This window comes from Oryza brachyantha, chromosome 6 (assembly GCF_000231095.2).
Source record: "Oryza brachyantha chromosome 6, ObraRS2, whole genome shotgun sequence".
NCBI classification, from domain to species: Eukaryota; Viridiplantae; Streptophyta; class Magnoliopsida; order Poales; family Poaceae; genus Oryza; species Oryza brachyantha.
In genome coordinates this window covers 12,201,628-12,218,705 of record NC_023168.2, presented here as the reverse complement: position 1 = coordinate 12,218,705, position 17,078 = coordinate 12,201,628, and the positions used below count along the sequence as shown (strand labels likewise).

General features: G+C 43.0%; 2 protein-coding genes across 3 annotated transcripts; one reads left to right on the top strand and one right to left on the bottom strand.

The window, feature by feature from the left end:
- The first annotated feature begins 827 nt into the window (after positions 1-827).
- LOC102710794 (integrator complex subunit 7) lies at positions 828-7,720 on the top strand. 2 transcript variants are annotated; one of them, XM_015838888.2, is made up of 7 exons: positions 828-960; positions 1,038-1,480; positions 1,819-2,004; positions 2,467-2,574; positions 3,490-3,693; positions 3,777-5,860; positions 6,047-7,720. In XM_015838888.2, exons 1-7 carry the CDS (start codon positions 885-887, stop codon positions 6,591-6,593), a joined length of 3,648 nt encoding a protein of 1,215 aa, XP_015694374.1. In that variant the 5' UTR covers positions 828-884; the 3' UTR covers positions 6,594-7,720. The 2 variants fall into 2 exon arrangements, with proteins under 2 accessions (XP_015694374.1, XP_040380988.1); XM_040525054.1 differs by lacking the exon at positions 6,047-7,720 and having other exon boundaries at positions 3,777-3,885; positions 3,963-4,132.
- Positions 7,721-13,420: 5,700 nt separating this feature from the next.
- Positions 13,421-16,295, bottom strand: LOC102711355 (phosphatidylinositol 4-kinase gamma 4-like). Its single transcript, XM_006655994.3, has 4 exons — positions 16,128-16,295; positions 15,752-16,003; positions 14,124-15,664; positions 13,421-14,037 (listed from the first exon to the last, which is right to left on the bottom strand). The coding sequence occupies exons 3-4, from the start codon at positions 15,450-15,452 to the stop codon at positions 13,660-13,662; spliced, it is 1,707 nt and encodes a 568-aa protein (XP_006656057.1). The 5' UTR covers positions 15,453-15,664; positions 15,752-16,003; positions 16,128-16,295; the 3' UTR covers positions 13,421-13,659.
- Between the last annotated feature and the right edge of the window lie 783 nt (positions 16,296-17,078).

Genomic DNA, 17,078 nt, shown 5'->3' with positions numbered 1-17,078 from the left:
AGAATTTTCTGGGCATGACATACAAGCTCATTGGCCACAAACCCGTCTGCCTTGGCCTGCCTCACGCCTTGCTAGGCCACCGCAACCGAGATGGGCCGCAAGCGCTGCTGGTCACCGCACGTCAACGGACCAAATCGGCCCAAAAATTAGCCAATGGGCCGACATATCCATATTTTTTTAAGTAGTAAAGAATAGTACAGATAAAAGAATATTAGCTATGTTGTTTAAGCGGAAACGGGAAATCTCTTTAGCTTAGGTGATGTTTAGATTAAGAAAATTTTTGGGAGAAATATCAAGTTAAATGTTTGACCGGATGTCGGATGGTGTTTTCGGACATGAATAAAAAAACGAATTTCACGGCTAGCCTAGAAACCGCGAGACGAATCTTTTGAGCCTAATTAATTCGTCATTATCACATGTTAGTTACTGTAGCACTTATTACTAATCATGGACTAATTAGACTCAAGAGATTCGTCTCAAGATTTCTTCCATAACTGTGTAATTAGTTTTTTGGTTCATTTATGTTTAATGCTTTGTTTAGATGTCTAAAATTCGACATGATGGTTTTGAAAATTTTTTTTGGAAATAAACAAGACCTTAATTCCCCGTGCGAGAAACGTACGGAAACATTCTTTTTCGGTTAGAATTAACGGGTAACGGAGATGAGAATGTAAAACTTGACGCACAATTCTCCGTTGCCATAGATGAATATAGATCCCATGCCCTGGATATGTTCTGATTCGATTTTTGTCGACCACGGCCTGCAACCCCCGTCTCCATGACAGGTGGGGCCAACAGAGAGAGGATACCAGGGCCCGTAAAATACAAGCAAGGGTTTCTCCCCTCCCCCCTCAAAACCTCCGGCGGCGGCGGCGGCGGCGGCGATGGACAAGTTACCGGCGGCGTCCGCCATGCAATGGAGCATAGACCTCGACAGGGCTCTCCGCTCCCGCCATGCCGGTAACACCCAGTGCTCTTCCCTGCTACTCGAGTCGCTTCGCTTCGCCTCGCCTCACCTCACTGTGTCTCGTCTCCAGCCACGCGCCTCCACGCCCTCGACGATGTTCCCTCGCGTCTCCGGGAGCTCGGGGCTTCGCCCTCCCTGCCCCCCGCCGTTGCCTCCGCCTTGGGCGTCCTGCCGTCCGAGCCGCGCCTCTTCGCCCAGACCATGGTGCTCCGCCTCGCCACCGAGTTCAGGAGCTCCGACAACGCCGTCCGGGCCTGCATCGTCCGCGCTCTTCTCCTCGAATACAGGGACCTTGCCACCAAGGGCCGTGGGTACGATGGCGCGCTAGCCAGGTCAAGTGTCGCGGAACCCCACCAGGTGCTGAGGAGGATCAAGCCCGTGTACGACGCCGGTTGCCCGCGTGCTAGGGCGCTCGCGCTGCGGATGTTCGGTTGCCTCGCCCACCTCGCGGAGGACAGCTTGCACGTCCGCTCTCTCATTCTATCCAGCTTGTCTTCCTCCATTGCGGTAGAGGTCAGTGCCTCGCTACTCCTTTCTTTCTTTCTTTCTTACTCTACCACTGCACTGCAACGGTACACATCGCCAATACAGTTTTGTGGGTAATTGAGCAAGTGATTACACATACGGTCTTGCAGTGCCAACACCACATCCTAGTTAACAAGCATCATTATAACATTGCAGCCTTACAAATCGATCTAATGTTCATGTTTCTAGACAGTAAACTATCTGAAAAATGTGTCTGATGTGAACGCTGATATATTCAGGTCCTAAAATTGCTTTCAGCTGTCTTTTCTGTTAAAGGACAAACTTGGTGTTTCTTAACACAATCAATTATGCTTCTCCTTTGTCAGGTCAAAGCAGCATTGTTTGCAGCTGGCTGTTTTTGTAGGCTATCAGTGGATTTCTCATACATTACACTTGAAGCACTTCGAAGATTAATTTCTTCACCAAGATCGGAACCTCAAGTTATCACGGCAGCCATCAAGATTTTCCCCAAGCTTGACTGTACGTTGGCTGTTATCCATAGAGTTCATGAGGTGTTAATGGATATACGTGTTTCTTGGTTAAATTCAATTTATTAATTATTTCTTCTTAAGTTGGCCAACATTTGTGTTGCTTGTTCACTTATTACGGTTAAGGCATCATTCTTAGGTTTCACAATATAACCTTGTGCATATACTGCAAGGAATCATGAAGTCAAGGAAAGAAAATAAAAATAGACATTGCTCTAATTTATAACAATAGTATATTAGCACAGGGAGTTGCTTATCTATGTATAGGAAAAGAAAGGTGACAATAGTCTCGATGCTATCAGTTGATTTTATGTTATGAAATTGGGATTACCAATAAAACTGGCCAGTGATCTGAAATGGAGTAGAACAAGGGGACTTGTGATAGATTCTGCTTTGTACATCAATCTTAGGTGGCTGCTCTGCATTTTTTCTTGCAGTTGTTTTCACCACATTTTAAGAATGAATTTTCCACTCTTGATGTCACAGGTTGGAAAGCAGATTGTTCTGGGTACATTGGAAGATAATTTCAAAGCTGGCATGCTCTTGTCTCTCTCAAGATTGGCAGCCAAATCAGTTATTCTGTTTGGCGATCAGGTAGTGGAATACACAAGTTGGTTGCATATGTATTAGGTTTAATCTGGTTTAACTCATCTTTGCAATTTTGTTTCGTGTTACATCGTTGAGTTCACTTTTCAATGGCATCTGTCCGTGTTTACTGTTTACAGATGCAAATATGCTCCCTCTGTTTTCAAATGCTTGACAGTGTATATATCTGATTCATGTTTTCTCAAACCTCTGGAGTAACTATTAATCACATCCATTTCCTTGTGTCATTTCATGTGATTGAAATGCTACTGGAGGAAATCCTAGTCACATTTTATCCAAATATGGTTTCCTTGGTAAGCGTGATTTACTTGGTCAAAGGTGACAAATGGAGTATAGTTCTCCTTGAAACATTATTTGCTTTGTGCTATCAGTGTTAGAGCACCCCAACTAAATTTATTACTAGTAATCAAATACTGTGCAAAAGAAATATGAAGGATCCATGGGGGGCAAAAAAATCTATTCCTGGACAAAGATAAATATCCTAGGTAAGTACATAAGACACTCCTAAGAGGCTTGTCCTAAAAATAAGACAAATATCATCCTTTTGCCCTTTCAAGGGTATGCTTATATGAAGCCAAGCCAAGTGTAAACCTTCAGTGAAAGCAACTTTCTTTTCAAAAGAGCTACATGCTATATTATGGCTGCCATGAGTCAACAGTAAATACAGCTGTTATTATTCTTTGAGGAATTGATGTTACCCCAAACCACCTTCCTGCTGCAGTGCTGCTTCTTCCCTATTATTCAAGTCTCCTACTGAACTTTGTGCTGATGCAAATTTCTTTTCAAATACTAGCTATGTATTTGTTTATCCTCTTGCTGAGAAACTGGGGTCATTATTACCACTGCTCTTTGTTTCTTTTGGGAATTGACTAAAAAGTAACTTTATTCAATTTACTATTTCAGGTGGAATTGTTGTTATTATTCCTGGAGCATGAATCTTCTCATTGTGTGAAGACTGTGTCATTGAAATGTTTGTGTTTTATGTTTAACAGAAGCATCTACCATTTTCCTGTTTTAAGGACTGTTTTCAGGAAGTTATTACAGCTGATTGATCATGATGATTTCCCACTTGATTGTAGGAGATATGCATTTATGGTCCTTCAAAAGGTGAACGCTAAATGCTTCTGTTCATGTTGTCTATACATCTCTTTTTGTTCATTATATCTGATTGATTTATAAAATATTTTCAGATAGTCTGTGGTAAAGCTCCAATTGTTCATTGTGTCGATACTTCTGAACTATCTAAGCTTGTTCTGGCTGCTGAAAGTTCTCTGCATTCCTCTTCCTGGGAGATGCAAGGTATTTCTCTTAAAGTTATTGCTGGCACCTTATGTTTACTTCAGAAAACAAGTTCAGATCAGAATATGATTACTCAGGAAGGTTCATCATTAGCATACAGTGGGTGTCAAGAGATTACCAACAACTTGCCACCAACTCATATAGAAAATGTTGAGGACAAATTCGTGCGTAACATTGTAATATCAATGGTGAATCATAATATATCTCTGGTTAATCCAGCAAGAAGCACCGGAAACAAGGAAGAGGCAAGGAGACATACCTATGTGTCCTCTGAATTGAAGATGCACAGATCTATGTTAGTCAGTATGCTAAAACTTGTTGCATGCTACCCTTCTGCTGCAGCCGTTGCTCTTGATAAACTTAGATGCTTGATTAAAGAGCTGGTTCGAATAGATGACAGTGGTTGCTCCAATTCTGTTACAAATGATATTATCAAGCCAGTAGCTGCTAATATAAAGGCATCTCTCATGGAAACAGATTTTGATAAGGTAAATACGGATTCCAGCAAATTTAGTGGCAATAAGGAAGTATCTATAGTGCACAATATAATTCTTTTGACACTCAACTTTGCAAATGCTTGTCATAATATGCTTTGTAAAAGATCTGGTATTAACTGCAATCTTTATGATAGCATTAAGGAGCTGATTGAGTGTGTTCAGCAGAATGCTTCTCAGTATTTTAGCACATACGAATCTTTCCATCTGATAATGTGTGCTTGTATTTCATGGAATGGTTCTAAAATTAGAGATGACAATCAAGAATCAGGTGATTCAAAAGAACAGCCTCGCATATTCTTTACTCCTTCTGTTTGGATAACTCAGGAATTGTCTGCGATTCGGATGACGAAAATGCTTTTCAGAAAGCAGAAGTATTGGGATGCCTACAAGTCTGCTATGTACTGTTGTCATGAAGGCCTATGGTTTGCAGCGTCGTTTATCTTTAGAAAACTTGCAGATGCTTTTGGGTCAGGCTCTTTCAGTTTTTGGTTCAAATCATTGCTGTATTTTTCAGCTGGAGAAATTGAGATGAAGCTACTGATTTTCCCTTCAGCAACTGTTAAGTTGGTCAGAGAGCTTAAAACAGAATGCGATCTTCATGATAACTTTTACTGTGTTGAAACAAGTGTTGATGTTACTCTTGGTGGGTCTTCAGAGTTGCATGGTTCTGAAGCAAAGATTTCTGCAATTTGCAGCAAAACATTCTTACCAATTGAGGCCCTCTTATCGAACAACTCTTCAAGTCATAAGTTATTTTTCCAGAGGTGGTTTATTTGTCTGAGGGCGTCATTTGTTGAGATCCTAACTGATTTTCTTGGTATCCTTACTTCACACTTTTCTACTCAGAAAAACGTATCTGATCATCAAGCAGCTGGAGACCATTCAAGTGTACCTAGAGAGCATTGTAACAGCCAAATACTTGCTTTGGCAAATTGTTCTTTAGGATTAAGTGACCTAGCACAGAGTTATGATCTCCTTGCTGTATCCCACGGGGACATGGATCACCAAAGTTTTTCTAGGATAGCCAGGCTTGCTTTCATATGCTCACTTCTGTCATTCTGTATTGCATTTTCTGTGGATTTCTCAAAGGTACATATGAGTGTCAGTGTGGAGTCTTGCAGGCTTCCAGAGAGGTTTTCTCATGCTAAGGTTATACGAGATTTACATGAAAGGGTGGATAGGACTGACAGCCAAATTGTTTCACAACTGCAACAATTAATGCCCATTTCTTGTGATGAAGGTCACTCCATACAGATCGTCACAAGAATGGATTGTTCAGGTATTCTGGAAAAGGATTCTTATCTTCTTTGCAAGTATGCTGTTGCATATTTGCATGGCACACATGAGGACCACAAAGGAGTAACGATTGGAGAGGACAGTTTCTCTCCTTTGCACGGAGGGATGCAGTTTCTGTCCAGCATTTTGCAGAGGGTTATGGAATTGCCATTCGTGGTACCCAGATACTTGTTCAGAGTAAGGTATGTATGCAGTTCTTGTCTTAAAAGTAGCATCTCCTATGCACTCTTTCCAGAAGTATTAATTTGCCAGAAGCCACCCCCTCCTTTTTGTTTCCTCTAAGAATCAAAATTTGTGCTTCAGCAATGCATCAATCGCATATGAAGATTGTTAGTAACAGATAGCTTGTTTATTATTCATTGGTGCAGGCCTTGCTTTGGTGCTGAACTTAACATATACGACACGAACCCTGCAAACAGAGAGGGAATATCAGTACTAACAGGCTTCCAGCTTTCCCTGACACTCTGCTTGCATTGGAAATGTGTGTTAGAGAGGAGTTCCATTGAAATCTCAAAGCTGTACTGCGTTTTGGCTACAAGCTCAGCATCCTGCTTACATGCAACAACTGGAACTAGAAGCAAAAAAGAGTATGAGATGCACAAGAGTGGTGGAATGGTTGAGCTGAATACCTTGCTGCAGCAATACATAATGAAGGATGAGAACTTGACAAAGAGCTGGGACAGCAAAAAGAAGATGAAGAAGAATGTGGAGATGGTGACAGCATTTGCGCGTTTTGAAGCGAGTTCGAGTGGGATGGGATTCTCCAGCTGCGTGCTGGATGTTTCTGCATTTCGTCATGGTTCATACAGGATAAACTGGCATGCGTGCTGCATCGACAAGGACGGCTCCTATTACAGCTTGCTGCCTCTCAATGACGGTGCAGTATTCGCAATTCGCAACTCCTCACAGACCTGACGACTATAGCTAGCTAGTTACTTTTTTTTTTTTTTTAAATCGCTAGCTAGTTACTGAGATACCATCTCTTGTTGTAATCCAAATGTATTTTTTTTTCCTTTTTGGTACTGTATCATCTCTTCATGCATCTACTGGTGTCGCAGTCCGTATTTATGTAGCAGTAGCAAGCCTGCCTGTCTCTGCCCCCTTTGTGTAAGGGCAATTACAACAATTTAGACAGCTCATGTCTATTTTGGTACACACAGATAGCTTCTACAATGAGTTGTCATTTTGGTTGTCTGCAAGATATTTAATTCGTCTTTTGACACGTAAATTATGGTGATCTAGTACATAATTTGATTAATGTAACTCTTTTTGTGTTTAATAGAATTCTCAATATATTCAAATAATTCACATAAGTCAATTGAAAAAAAAGTTATTTGTATAACCTCCTGGGCTTGTCCGATCTTTTGCTCTTTCTATCCGGCTGATCTCCCTTTCCTTCTTATCTACTGGCCACTGCCTCGTTATCCTCTAGATATGGGAACAGGACACCACCACTTTACTACGCTCTCCCTCACAGAATCACTTTGAGCTCTGGCTGGTGGTGTTGCTTTCCTCCCGCTCTGCTCTAGCCGCGACTCGTGAAGCTCCCGTCTCTCTACTCGTCCAGGCGACCCTGTCCCCTGCGGCCTGACGCTGACGATGTACAGCTCGAGCTCCTCTACTCAGCATCTCCAACAGCACTACCCATGGTCTCTCTAAGCTAAAATTTAGTTATTTAGACAAAAATGCATTCCAACGAAATGGCTAGCCGAATGGCCTGGTCAAATCGGTCTTCCCACTTGTCAAATTGGGCCACTCAACTAGACTTGCCATATGTGGGCCCCACGCCCTGCTCTCCTATCCTCCCAGCGTTCTCTCTCCCCTTGGAGAGGAGCACGATGGAGCAGAGCGCGGTCGGCGAGGCCTGCAGCACGCCCCCGATCTCCCTCCGCCATCGAAGCCCGCCACCGATCCACGCCCGGCGGCTTCCCCAGCCGGCCGCCGTCGACGCCCACGGCGTCCCCGGCCGCGGCGCCGTCCACGACCCTCGGCTTCCCCAGCCGGCCGCCCGAAGCCGCGCCGTCCCCGACCGCCGCGCCGTCCACGCCCACAGCTTCCCCAGCCGGCCGCCCGAAGCCGCACCGCCGCCGGCCGCCGTCGACGCCCGCGGCGTCCCCGGCCGCGGCGCTGTCCACGACCCGCGGCTTCCCCAGCCGGCCGCCCGAAGCCACGCCGCCGCCGGCCGCCGTCGACGCCTGCGCCGTCCCCGGCCGCCGTGCCGCCCACGCCCGGCGGCTTCCCCAGCCGGTCGCCGTCGCCCCGGCGCCATACCTGGCCTCCGCCGCCGCCGCCGTCCCCACTCGACCGCTGCATCCCTCTGCCTCCTGTGGGAGAGAGATAGAAAAAGAAAGAAAGGGGGAGAGAAAGAGATTAAAGGAGTAGAAGAGAATGAGACATATGAGGCCCTCGTTGTCGTAGATCTAAAATGGAGAGGGCGGACCGTTGTCATAGATCCAGGACGGATAGAGAGTCTGTTAGGGTAAAAAACGAATTTGAGTGGCCAATTAAAATGGAGAGTGACCAAATAGGCATTTGGAGAGTCCGATTTGGGCTGTCTGTTAGAGATGCTCTCAGGTGCCACTGTAGCAACCCCGCTGGCCTTTCGCATGTACACTGCCGTCGATTGCTCACTTTCGCGTCGCCATAATTCCATTCCGTGTCGGTGCCGCTGGGTTCTCCATCCTCCTCATGGTGCTCATGTTCAAGTCGCTAGAGAAGGATTGGGATGTGAGGATGCGTAAGAGGATGGAGTATGAAAAATGGCGCGTGTAGGGGAAAATCTGGCGCCATTGTTCGTGCTCGCACATATCTTCCGAGTCGTCGATGAGCCACAGCGGCTCGTACAACGCGCGGTTGCGCCGTCCTCTCGCTTAGGAGCACGTGCTCACGTCGTAGACGAAATAGTCAACGGCTTTGTTTTCTCTCTTCCTTAAATGATGTACACATAGGACTAACTAGCTGATGTGACATCAAAAGGATAGATGCTATCTATGGGTTGTACATGTCCTAAGCTCGCCATCTCTGGGGTATTTCTCTCGGTCTTTTCTCTTCTTTTTTTTTTGTGCATCCTTGGATTTGGATCTTTTTTGGTTGTCGTGCAGGCAATTTCAGTTTTTAGAATTTAATCTCTCACTATTAGCTTCTCCGATCGCCACTAACTCAGGCTCTATTAGTCCGAATGCTTGTTTTTGACTTAGACACTGGATGTTTGTGGACTCATCACTGTTTTTTTAAATATATATATTTTTAAAAAAGTTTTCAGTGTACATATCTTGCAAATCTTTTGTGCCTCACTTGTAAAAAAAGGCAAATCTACACTGCGAACTCTGTTGTGGCTGCTTTGGAAAATACTGTTTTCATGCATCATTCACATCTGGGAAGATGAGATGCTTCATGAACTTAACCAACACCTACTCATCATATAAAATGTTACTGCATGCTTGTATAGAAGAATTCTGTTTAGGGTTCTGATTGATCTCAGACCTAAATGCGTTTCTTCCCTCGCTCGTGTGAATTTCCCACTCAGCTCAATGACTATGTATAGACCACTTCCACCATGCTATCAACAATGAGCCCTCTCGTCCTAACCAACATGGATCTCAAGTTCTCAACATATTACTGGAGGTAATGTATATTCTTGCTACCTTGCCTTGGTATGATCTCTGTCTTCAATGTTTGATAGCTTCCTCCATTTTCAAACTTACAAGGCAACATACAAGGAGTGAATCTGTGCTGTACGCTCTTCAAAAAAAAAAAAATCTTACTCATCTTCTCTTCCGTGCGGATATTTCGTTAACAACTCCTTATAGCAATCGAGCTATCTATTCTTGGGCCAAAGATGGCATCTCCAATAAAGTGATTGCATTTAGGGGTGGTAATGGGCTCAACTATTTTGCCTACAAAATTTAAGGGTGGATTCAAAACGGGTTGAAAATAAAATTGTATAGAGTTTTGAGCTAAAATTTTTTTAAGAATTAAATAGGGTTGTGAAAGAACCCCATAGGTCTTGACCTATTCTCACCCCTAATTGTATTATGTATGTCTGCACAAAACACACTAGCTCTCCATAGAGCTCTGATGGTATGGACGTGTGACTTTAAAACTTAATTTCCACATAAGTCAGTTTGTAAGAATCCGAAAAAGCTTTCGTAATGTTGTCTCTAATTCATTTTCTAGATTTTACAACTATATATTTTCAAAAGCTTATTGTTCTTTAGGAAGCTTATAAAAAGGCTTCATTCTTTTAAAGATTTCATGAGCGTTGTTTGGCGGAGCTTCTGACTTCTATAGATTCTATGAGAAGCTACAGAAGACAGAAGCTAACCTCCCCTAAATAGCACCATATTCCAAAGTGGAAATGTTCGTTACGAGTACCATATGCAACTTTGGTAATAAAACTTTGTCCACTGTGCAATTCAGTCTAAATCATGGTATGCGTGACTAAATAACTAATTAATATTTAAATAATATTTTTTTAATTTTCCTATTTTTATGGAAAAGAAAAGGTACGAATTACCTTTCATTTATAGGAAAAAGTACGAATTACACCTAAACTATCTTGATCGACTAAATTATCCCATGAATTCAAATACCAGACATTTCACATCTTAAAATTTTCAAACCGGATAAATTATCTCCTGACTCAGCCCATAGCGGTTTTGGTCCTATGCGGTGCATACATGGCAGTCCAGTTAGCATGAAAAATAGAAAAATATAGGGCCCACATGTGATATGTCTATTTCATCTCACCTCTCTCTATCTCTTTGTCTCTCTATCCTACAAGGCCAGATGGAAGCGATGGTTGGCAGTTGGGAGCAGGGTGCCAGCGAAGGCCGGCGAGTGACAATGGAAAGGGCACAATGGGCAGTAACCGATCATGGACCTAAAAAGTTCTAGAGGAGGGCGACGATCGACGGAGGTCTCGAGCTCCCCTCTTCTTCTGATCTAGCGGTGATGAGGAAGTTGGGGAGGAGGACGTCCGTTGCAGCTATCGCCGCACTTCTCCATGGTGTGCATGTTGTTGCTATCATTGGCACAGACCTCCTCCGCCTCCACCTTGGACATCACGTCCAACTCCTCGTCCTCCGCCGAGACTCTAGTGGCAGCACATCATCATCCTTCTCTGCCGGCTGCACTGTGTTGTTGCTCCTAGACTCCGCCACTTTCTCTTCTTGCCATAGCTCTGCCACCTGCTCCCTGCCATGCTCGCTCCAACCTTGTGCCATTGCTCACCACATCAGTTAGTAGTAGGGAGGCATGCAAGGAAGCCAAGCAGGGCCTCTTTGCCTCTTTGTTTCCTCTGGTGCCTATCCATCGCTGGCTGACACTTCTAGCCTTCTTGAGGTGAGATCGAGCTCTGATGCGGTGCATTCAACACCCTCACTGCCTTCTTCTCGTCTCTCCTCTCACTAGAGACATCGCCGCTAGTCATCTCTCTAGCATCCTCTCGAGCCAACTCTCGAGTTCAACTACTAACCACATCCTCCAATTCCTTCCTAGCGATGATGCCTGCTCATAGTGCTCTCCTCGTCATCAGTCGTTGCATTTGGCGAAAGAGGCAAAGAGATAAAGAGATAAGGGGCAAGATCTGTGACATGTAGGGCCATGAGTTTTTTGGTTGATTGTATTGCCACCTACACACCAAGGAAGACCAAAACCACTTTGGATTGAGGAAGGTGTGAAATATATGCTTCTGTAGTTTAAGGGACAATAGTTGAGGGTGATAATTCACGTATTTTTCTTTATGGACTTACCATATATTTAAATGAATATTAACCTGTAATAATAATAGTGAGTCATAAATTATGGTGTCATTTATTCATTGCCATATTTATTATTGTGCAATGAATTCAAATTTAAATTATAATAGTTACTATTGTAATTACCCGGATTGGGCTGGGAACCCAGCCCACCAAACCAGCTCTTACTGGTTTTGACAGGATGCTTACATCTGATGTTTTATGCAACATATGTTAACTTATAAAAGTGCAAATTAATATAGATCATAATCAACTATCCCCAAAAAAATGTTACAAATATTTAAGTGTAAAAGAATATTAAATAAAACGATACATAAGGTTTAGTTAGTAGGGCATGAGATAAACATATTACATCTACCCTAAACCTAAAGTGTAACAATTTTTATGTTGTGTAGCAGGGAATAAGGTTAAAAGAGGAGTATCATGTCTCTCAACATACGAGGTTTCACCGTAGGTGGGGTAAAATTAGAATAATGTTAAATAAAAAAGGAATGATGTGTTAATACAATGAATACCATCGAAATAACTTATATTTTGATACAAGATTCATATCCTAAAATATTTATATTTTGGAATGGAGCAAGTATATAACACTCACCCAAGGAGACAACATTTTTCAAGCTGGCAAGAGCTCATTTTGAAGATATAGCTGACAAGAGCTCTTGATGGTGAAAGGAAGAAAGTTCAACGAAACTGCATCCCTTTCACAAGTTGAACTACGACATCGCGTCATCGTCTAGAACGCGTCATCGTCTAGAACGAGTCATTGATGCTAGGTCAAGGTTAAATGGTTCTATGTGCCTTTCACGATTGCAGACCTCAGCCTGCTTCTCCTTATTAAAGTCAAGAGTAACGGCTTATTTCAAATGCAGCATTTTTTAGGAATATTGAAGGATTTAAATCCTAAGGAAACTTTCCTATCTAGATTGTGTGGAGCATAGCACTAAAGCTAGCTAAATTCCTTTGGACGCAATCATGTTGTCCAATTCCATATCAATTTTACAAATGAGCTCCAATCTCATTTCAATTTTTCTACGAGAATTTCAATGCTTCATTCCTCTTCATCATCTTTCTCTACAAACAACCCAAATTCATGTATTATTTTCCTCTAAGCTACCCAAACGCATTATCGTGCAAATTCTTGTGTTTTAAATTGTTGCAGGATATTTTTTATACACGACATCTACGTTTTTCCTATTATTGTGTTTCTAGAGTCAACAGTCTTCCGTTCCAATGGAGCCCTAAGCTGTGAAACTGCCACGTGAAACTGCCGAGAGAATCTCCCTGTAATACAACTTGCGCAAATAACTTCAGGCAGAAGCCGTCCTTAAAAAATAGGGTTAATTACAGAGAATCTCGTTCCAATGGTTGTTTGACCACTTAAATGTATAAAATGGGACCAGAAATCTAGAATGTCAGTGCCAGGCATGTGTATATGTATCCAATAATTTCAGGCACAACGGATTTTTCTCACTGAGCTTAGGCCTCGTTTAGTTTGCAAAAAAATTTTATAAAAACATCACATCAAAATTTTAAACACACATTTAAAGTATTAAACGTAGTCTAATTATGAAACAAATTTTAGATTCCGCTTGGAAACCGCAAGACGAATCTTTTAAGTCCAATTAATCCATCATTAGTAAATATTAGTTACTGTAGCACTTATAACTAATTACGTCCTAATTAGACTTAAAAGATTCGTCAGACTATTTTCTTCGTAACTGTGTTATTAGTTTTAATGATTATATATATTTAATGTTTTATTTAGATGTTCAAAAATGTTTTAATGATTATATATATTTAATGTTTTATTTAGATGTTCAAAAATTCAATGTAATATTTTTAGAAAAAGTTTTTGGAAACTAAACGGGACCTTAAAAATGAAACTGCTCCAATAGAGCTGAAAAGCATTACCATTCAAAATCCATGCAGTTTCAATGTAGCGGAAGCACACATGGCCCGTTTAAGAACAGCACCAGCAAAAACAGCACTAACTTAACATTTTATTTCGTCTCTCAGACAGTGATACCAAGTTTACCATGCTGATGATGAGGCACTACCAACACACAACACATGCTTACATATTCACAACATGTATGTAGGTAATGCACTTGAACTACTACAAACAAATGAAATCATTTAGTCCATTGAAGAGTGCCTTGTCAACATACTTACACCAAACCGGATACAGCTGAACAACTAGATCAGTTATTCTGGATTGTCTAAGCGAACTTCATGTCGAGGTGACGGTCTATGATTTCAGATACGGTTTCTAAGAAGATGACTTCAGTTGTCCCTGGAAGAACATGGTCCTCGGCTTCCTGGACGATGTCCTCAATCTCAGAGTCTCTATTCACAGTTTCCCTGCACAGTATACGCCCGATGTCATACGGTGTGAGGCCTCGTGCTGCACCTTTCTTTAAAAGCATGGTGCTGATGCGCAGGACACGAGCACATCTTGGAGACAGCTCCCACCCGTGGAACTTGAGAAGCTTGATATCCTCTTCAGCATCTAGGGTTTTAATGTATGCAATGGTTTCATCACTGAATGGCTCACGAGCCTGGGGCCAGTACAGCCACTCGAATGTACAATCTTCGAACTGCATCACATTGGAACAAAATTATTATTAGCCTAACAGAAGAACTATCGTGCAAGATGAAAAGAGAATGCTAGAGTAATATGTACCTTCTCTGGCAAGCAGTAACCATGATCAATTGGAATCAACTTGTACTTGCCACCTTCCTCCTTGTTCACTAAAATGTTCCCTGCATGACGATCAGCATTCGCTAACCTAAGATCTAACACTGCTATTTTGTGGACCTCCTTCACTGGAAATGCTCCAGGACCCATATCCTCACAACTTCCATTGTTTTCAATGAACATCTGCAGTGATCCAATCTTGAAGCTCTTCCCCCTATGTAAGCTCTGGACCAGTGCTGTGGGAGGCACACCAGAGAACCCGTCATGCTTCTCAGATTCATGATCACCAATTGGATGGTCAAGGATATAAGCTGCAACTTCCCTAAATGCACCTTCCCCTACAAGTGTCCCTCTCTTCATGCCTTCTCCATCAGTAGATACTGGAAGCCCTCTTGGGTTGTTTTCAGCCATAGGCTCCTCATCAATAGGCTTAAACACTGCAATATTCTTCTCTCCTGATGCATTTTGCATGAAGTAAACACCCCCTGAACCTTCTGCTGACATAACTGGCAAGTATCCATTCTCAAGACCAGCTATGGCTGAGCTAATCATTCTCATCACTTCAGGCGATAGCTTCACCTTCTGATTAACAATAATTGGTTCAATAAGAGCAGGTGTAACACCAGCCGGTTCAACAGGGTTCACAGCACGAGCTTCATTTTGAAGGTTCTCTTTCTCCTGTGGAGTGACAACGGTAACCACAGTGTCTATATCAACTTGTTGTGTCTGTAGCTTTGCTGGCTTGCGGATGAACAAATGAATCACAGCACCATCCTTCTTGCTAATATCAGCAATCAACTGGTGGTCCTCAAGCTCCTTGCCATCACATTCGAGCTTGTGATCCTCACTAAGGTCCTCGTCTCCCTCCACTGCAAGCTTACTCTTGAGATACTTGACATTGCGGCTCTGGTCGACCTGGAACTGAAACTTCTTTCCACTGGTAGTCTCAATGTTAATCAAGCGAAGATCAGCCAACCGGATGACAAGGTGCAGAATATTTCCATCAGCAAGCCCGTAATCCTTCACATGGGAGTTGTTCCGTGCCAGCTCGTGCCCATCAAGCACAAGCCTCTGCTTGTTAACCACAAACCCCCTGAACCTCTGAATGCGCAGCTTGACAGAGGCAATGGACTCAGAGCCGAGGACACTCATCGGCATCGGCGGAGCACCAGGCACAGCGACAAAGATGAAAATTGAATCCTTAAGCTGTGACCCAGACAAACAGTGGGGCGACCTGCTGCCTTCCAAGCACATGGGCAAGATGGCAAGATCTTCGGGGATCTGCCCAAGGGCAATGACACCAGCCGACGACATCTTCACAGGAGGTCCTAGGAGGCCGAAGCTTCCCCAACTAGTGCTACTATTTACACTAACCTAAGAACTAGACCGTTTCACTACGAATTAGAAGCCATGGAGAAGGAAGGGCAAGGGTTCCTTTCCTTCCTTACAGGATGGAGGAAACCCTCTGCGAATGTGAGAGAACCACCTTGGCTACAACCTCATCTTGATCTCCATGCACATCAAATCTGTAGAAAAATTCAGAGGCGCACTCGTTACTAACCACCAAAACATTCCACAAAATGGGGAAATTCCACATCATCAGGAGAACTTACCAGTCATGGTTAGAACGAGAGGTTAGTGACGAAAAAAAGAACCCCCTTTGCCCACCAGTGATCAGATCCCCCACGGAAATCTCAATCAGGGACGATCCGTCCCAAATCGACAGGCGAAAATCAGCTCAAATTAGCCAAAAACACCAGAGCAGCAGCTTCTCCCAAGAAGAAGGATTAGCCAGGAAGGGCCGAGCCCCTCCGACTCCGATCCGGCGACCGACCTCACCGATTCACCCCCACTCCAATCAAACCCTGCAACACAGCACCACATCAGAAAACTCCCCCCACCGATCCAAACCAACCGCCCATCCACAGAACAACAACAAAAAAAAAAACCCACCGCCGCACCGGACGGACCACCAGCCGGGAGACTCACCGCATGAGAGTAGACCAACCCACAGGCAGAGGAGGAGGAGGAGCGGGGGAAGGGGGCTAAATCCGGCGCAGGGGCGCCTCTTCTTCGGTTTCGCCTTGCTCCGCGGTTCACGCAGGTGAGGAGAGAGAGAGAGGGAGGGAGAGGTGGGGAAGTTTCGGTTTGGTTTGGTTGGTTGGTTTGGGGAGGAAGGAACAGGAGGAGAAAGGGGAAATGGCGATGAGGTGGGGGCTTATTCCACGGAGGGAGGCCGTCAGTCGCTGGCTGACGGCGTTATCTTGGGCCTGACGTGACGTGCTGCGGTGCCTTTCGCGGAAGGAGCGGGCGGCCGTCTCCTCTGCTCGGGGAAAAAAAAATCTCGTTCTCAGGGCTCGAGGGGATACAGCACTACAGCAGGTTGGGGATTTTTTTTTTTTGTGTGGAAAGTTCTAGAGCAAAAGAGATTCATTGGATTATTTTAAATCTTTGATGAGTAGTACGAGTTCATGACTACTCTCTCCGCCCCTCACAGAATAATTTTTTTAGTTATTATATAATGTTTAACTCTTTGTTTTATTATAATTTTTAACTCTTTGTTTTATTTTAATTTTTTTATAATTATTTTTTTATTGTTCTTAGATGATAAAATGTGGATAGTAACTTTTAATTTTTTTATTTTTTTAATAAGACAGATGCTCAGACGGTAGATACGGAAAAAAGAATAATGTTACTTTATGAAGGCAATAGTACATTCGTACTTGCCCTTAATCCATATAGGTGCGATGGGAAATTAGAAGTCGCTACATAATAATTTTACTTTATGAGTTTTATATGTGTGTTATTTTTCATTAATATGAATACTACTGGCGTGATAACAGGATTTGATGAAACGTTTTAAACTTCGACACCGGTTTATATTAATATAGATATAAAATACTTACTATGTATTTTAATAGATAACGTCATTGATTTTTT

Coding starts and splice junctions, on each gene's coding strand:
- LOC102710794 (XM_015838888.2), top strand. CDS start 885: ATGGACAAGTTACCGGCGGCGTCCGCCATGCAATGGAGCATAGACCTC. Junction 2,005..2,466: donor TTATCCATAGAGTTCATGAG/GTGTTAATGGAT, acceptor TTGATGTCACAG/GTTGGAAAGCAGATTGTTCT. Junction 5,861..6,046: donor AGATACTTGTTCAGAGTAAG/GTATGTATGCAG, acceptor TCATTGGTGCAG/GCCTTGCTTTGGTGCTGAAC.
- LOC102711355 (XM_006655994.3), bottom strand. CDS start 15,452: ATGTCGTCGGCTGGTGTCATTGCCCTTGGGCAGATCCCCGAAGATCTT. Junction 14,038..14,123: donor GTTACTGCTTGCCAGAGAAG/GTACATATTACT, acceptor AATGTGATGCAG/TTCGAAGATTGTACATTCGA.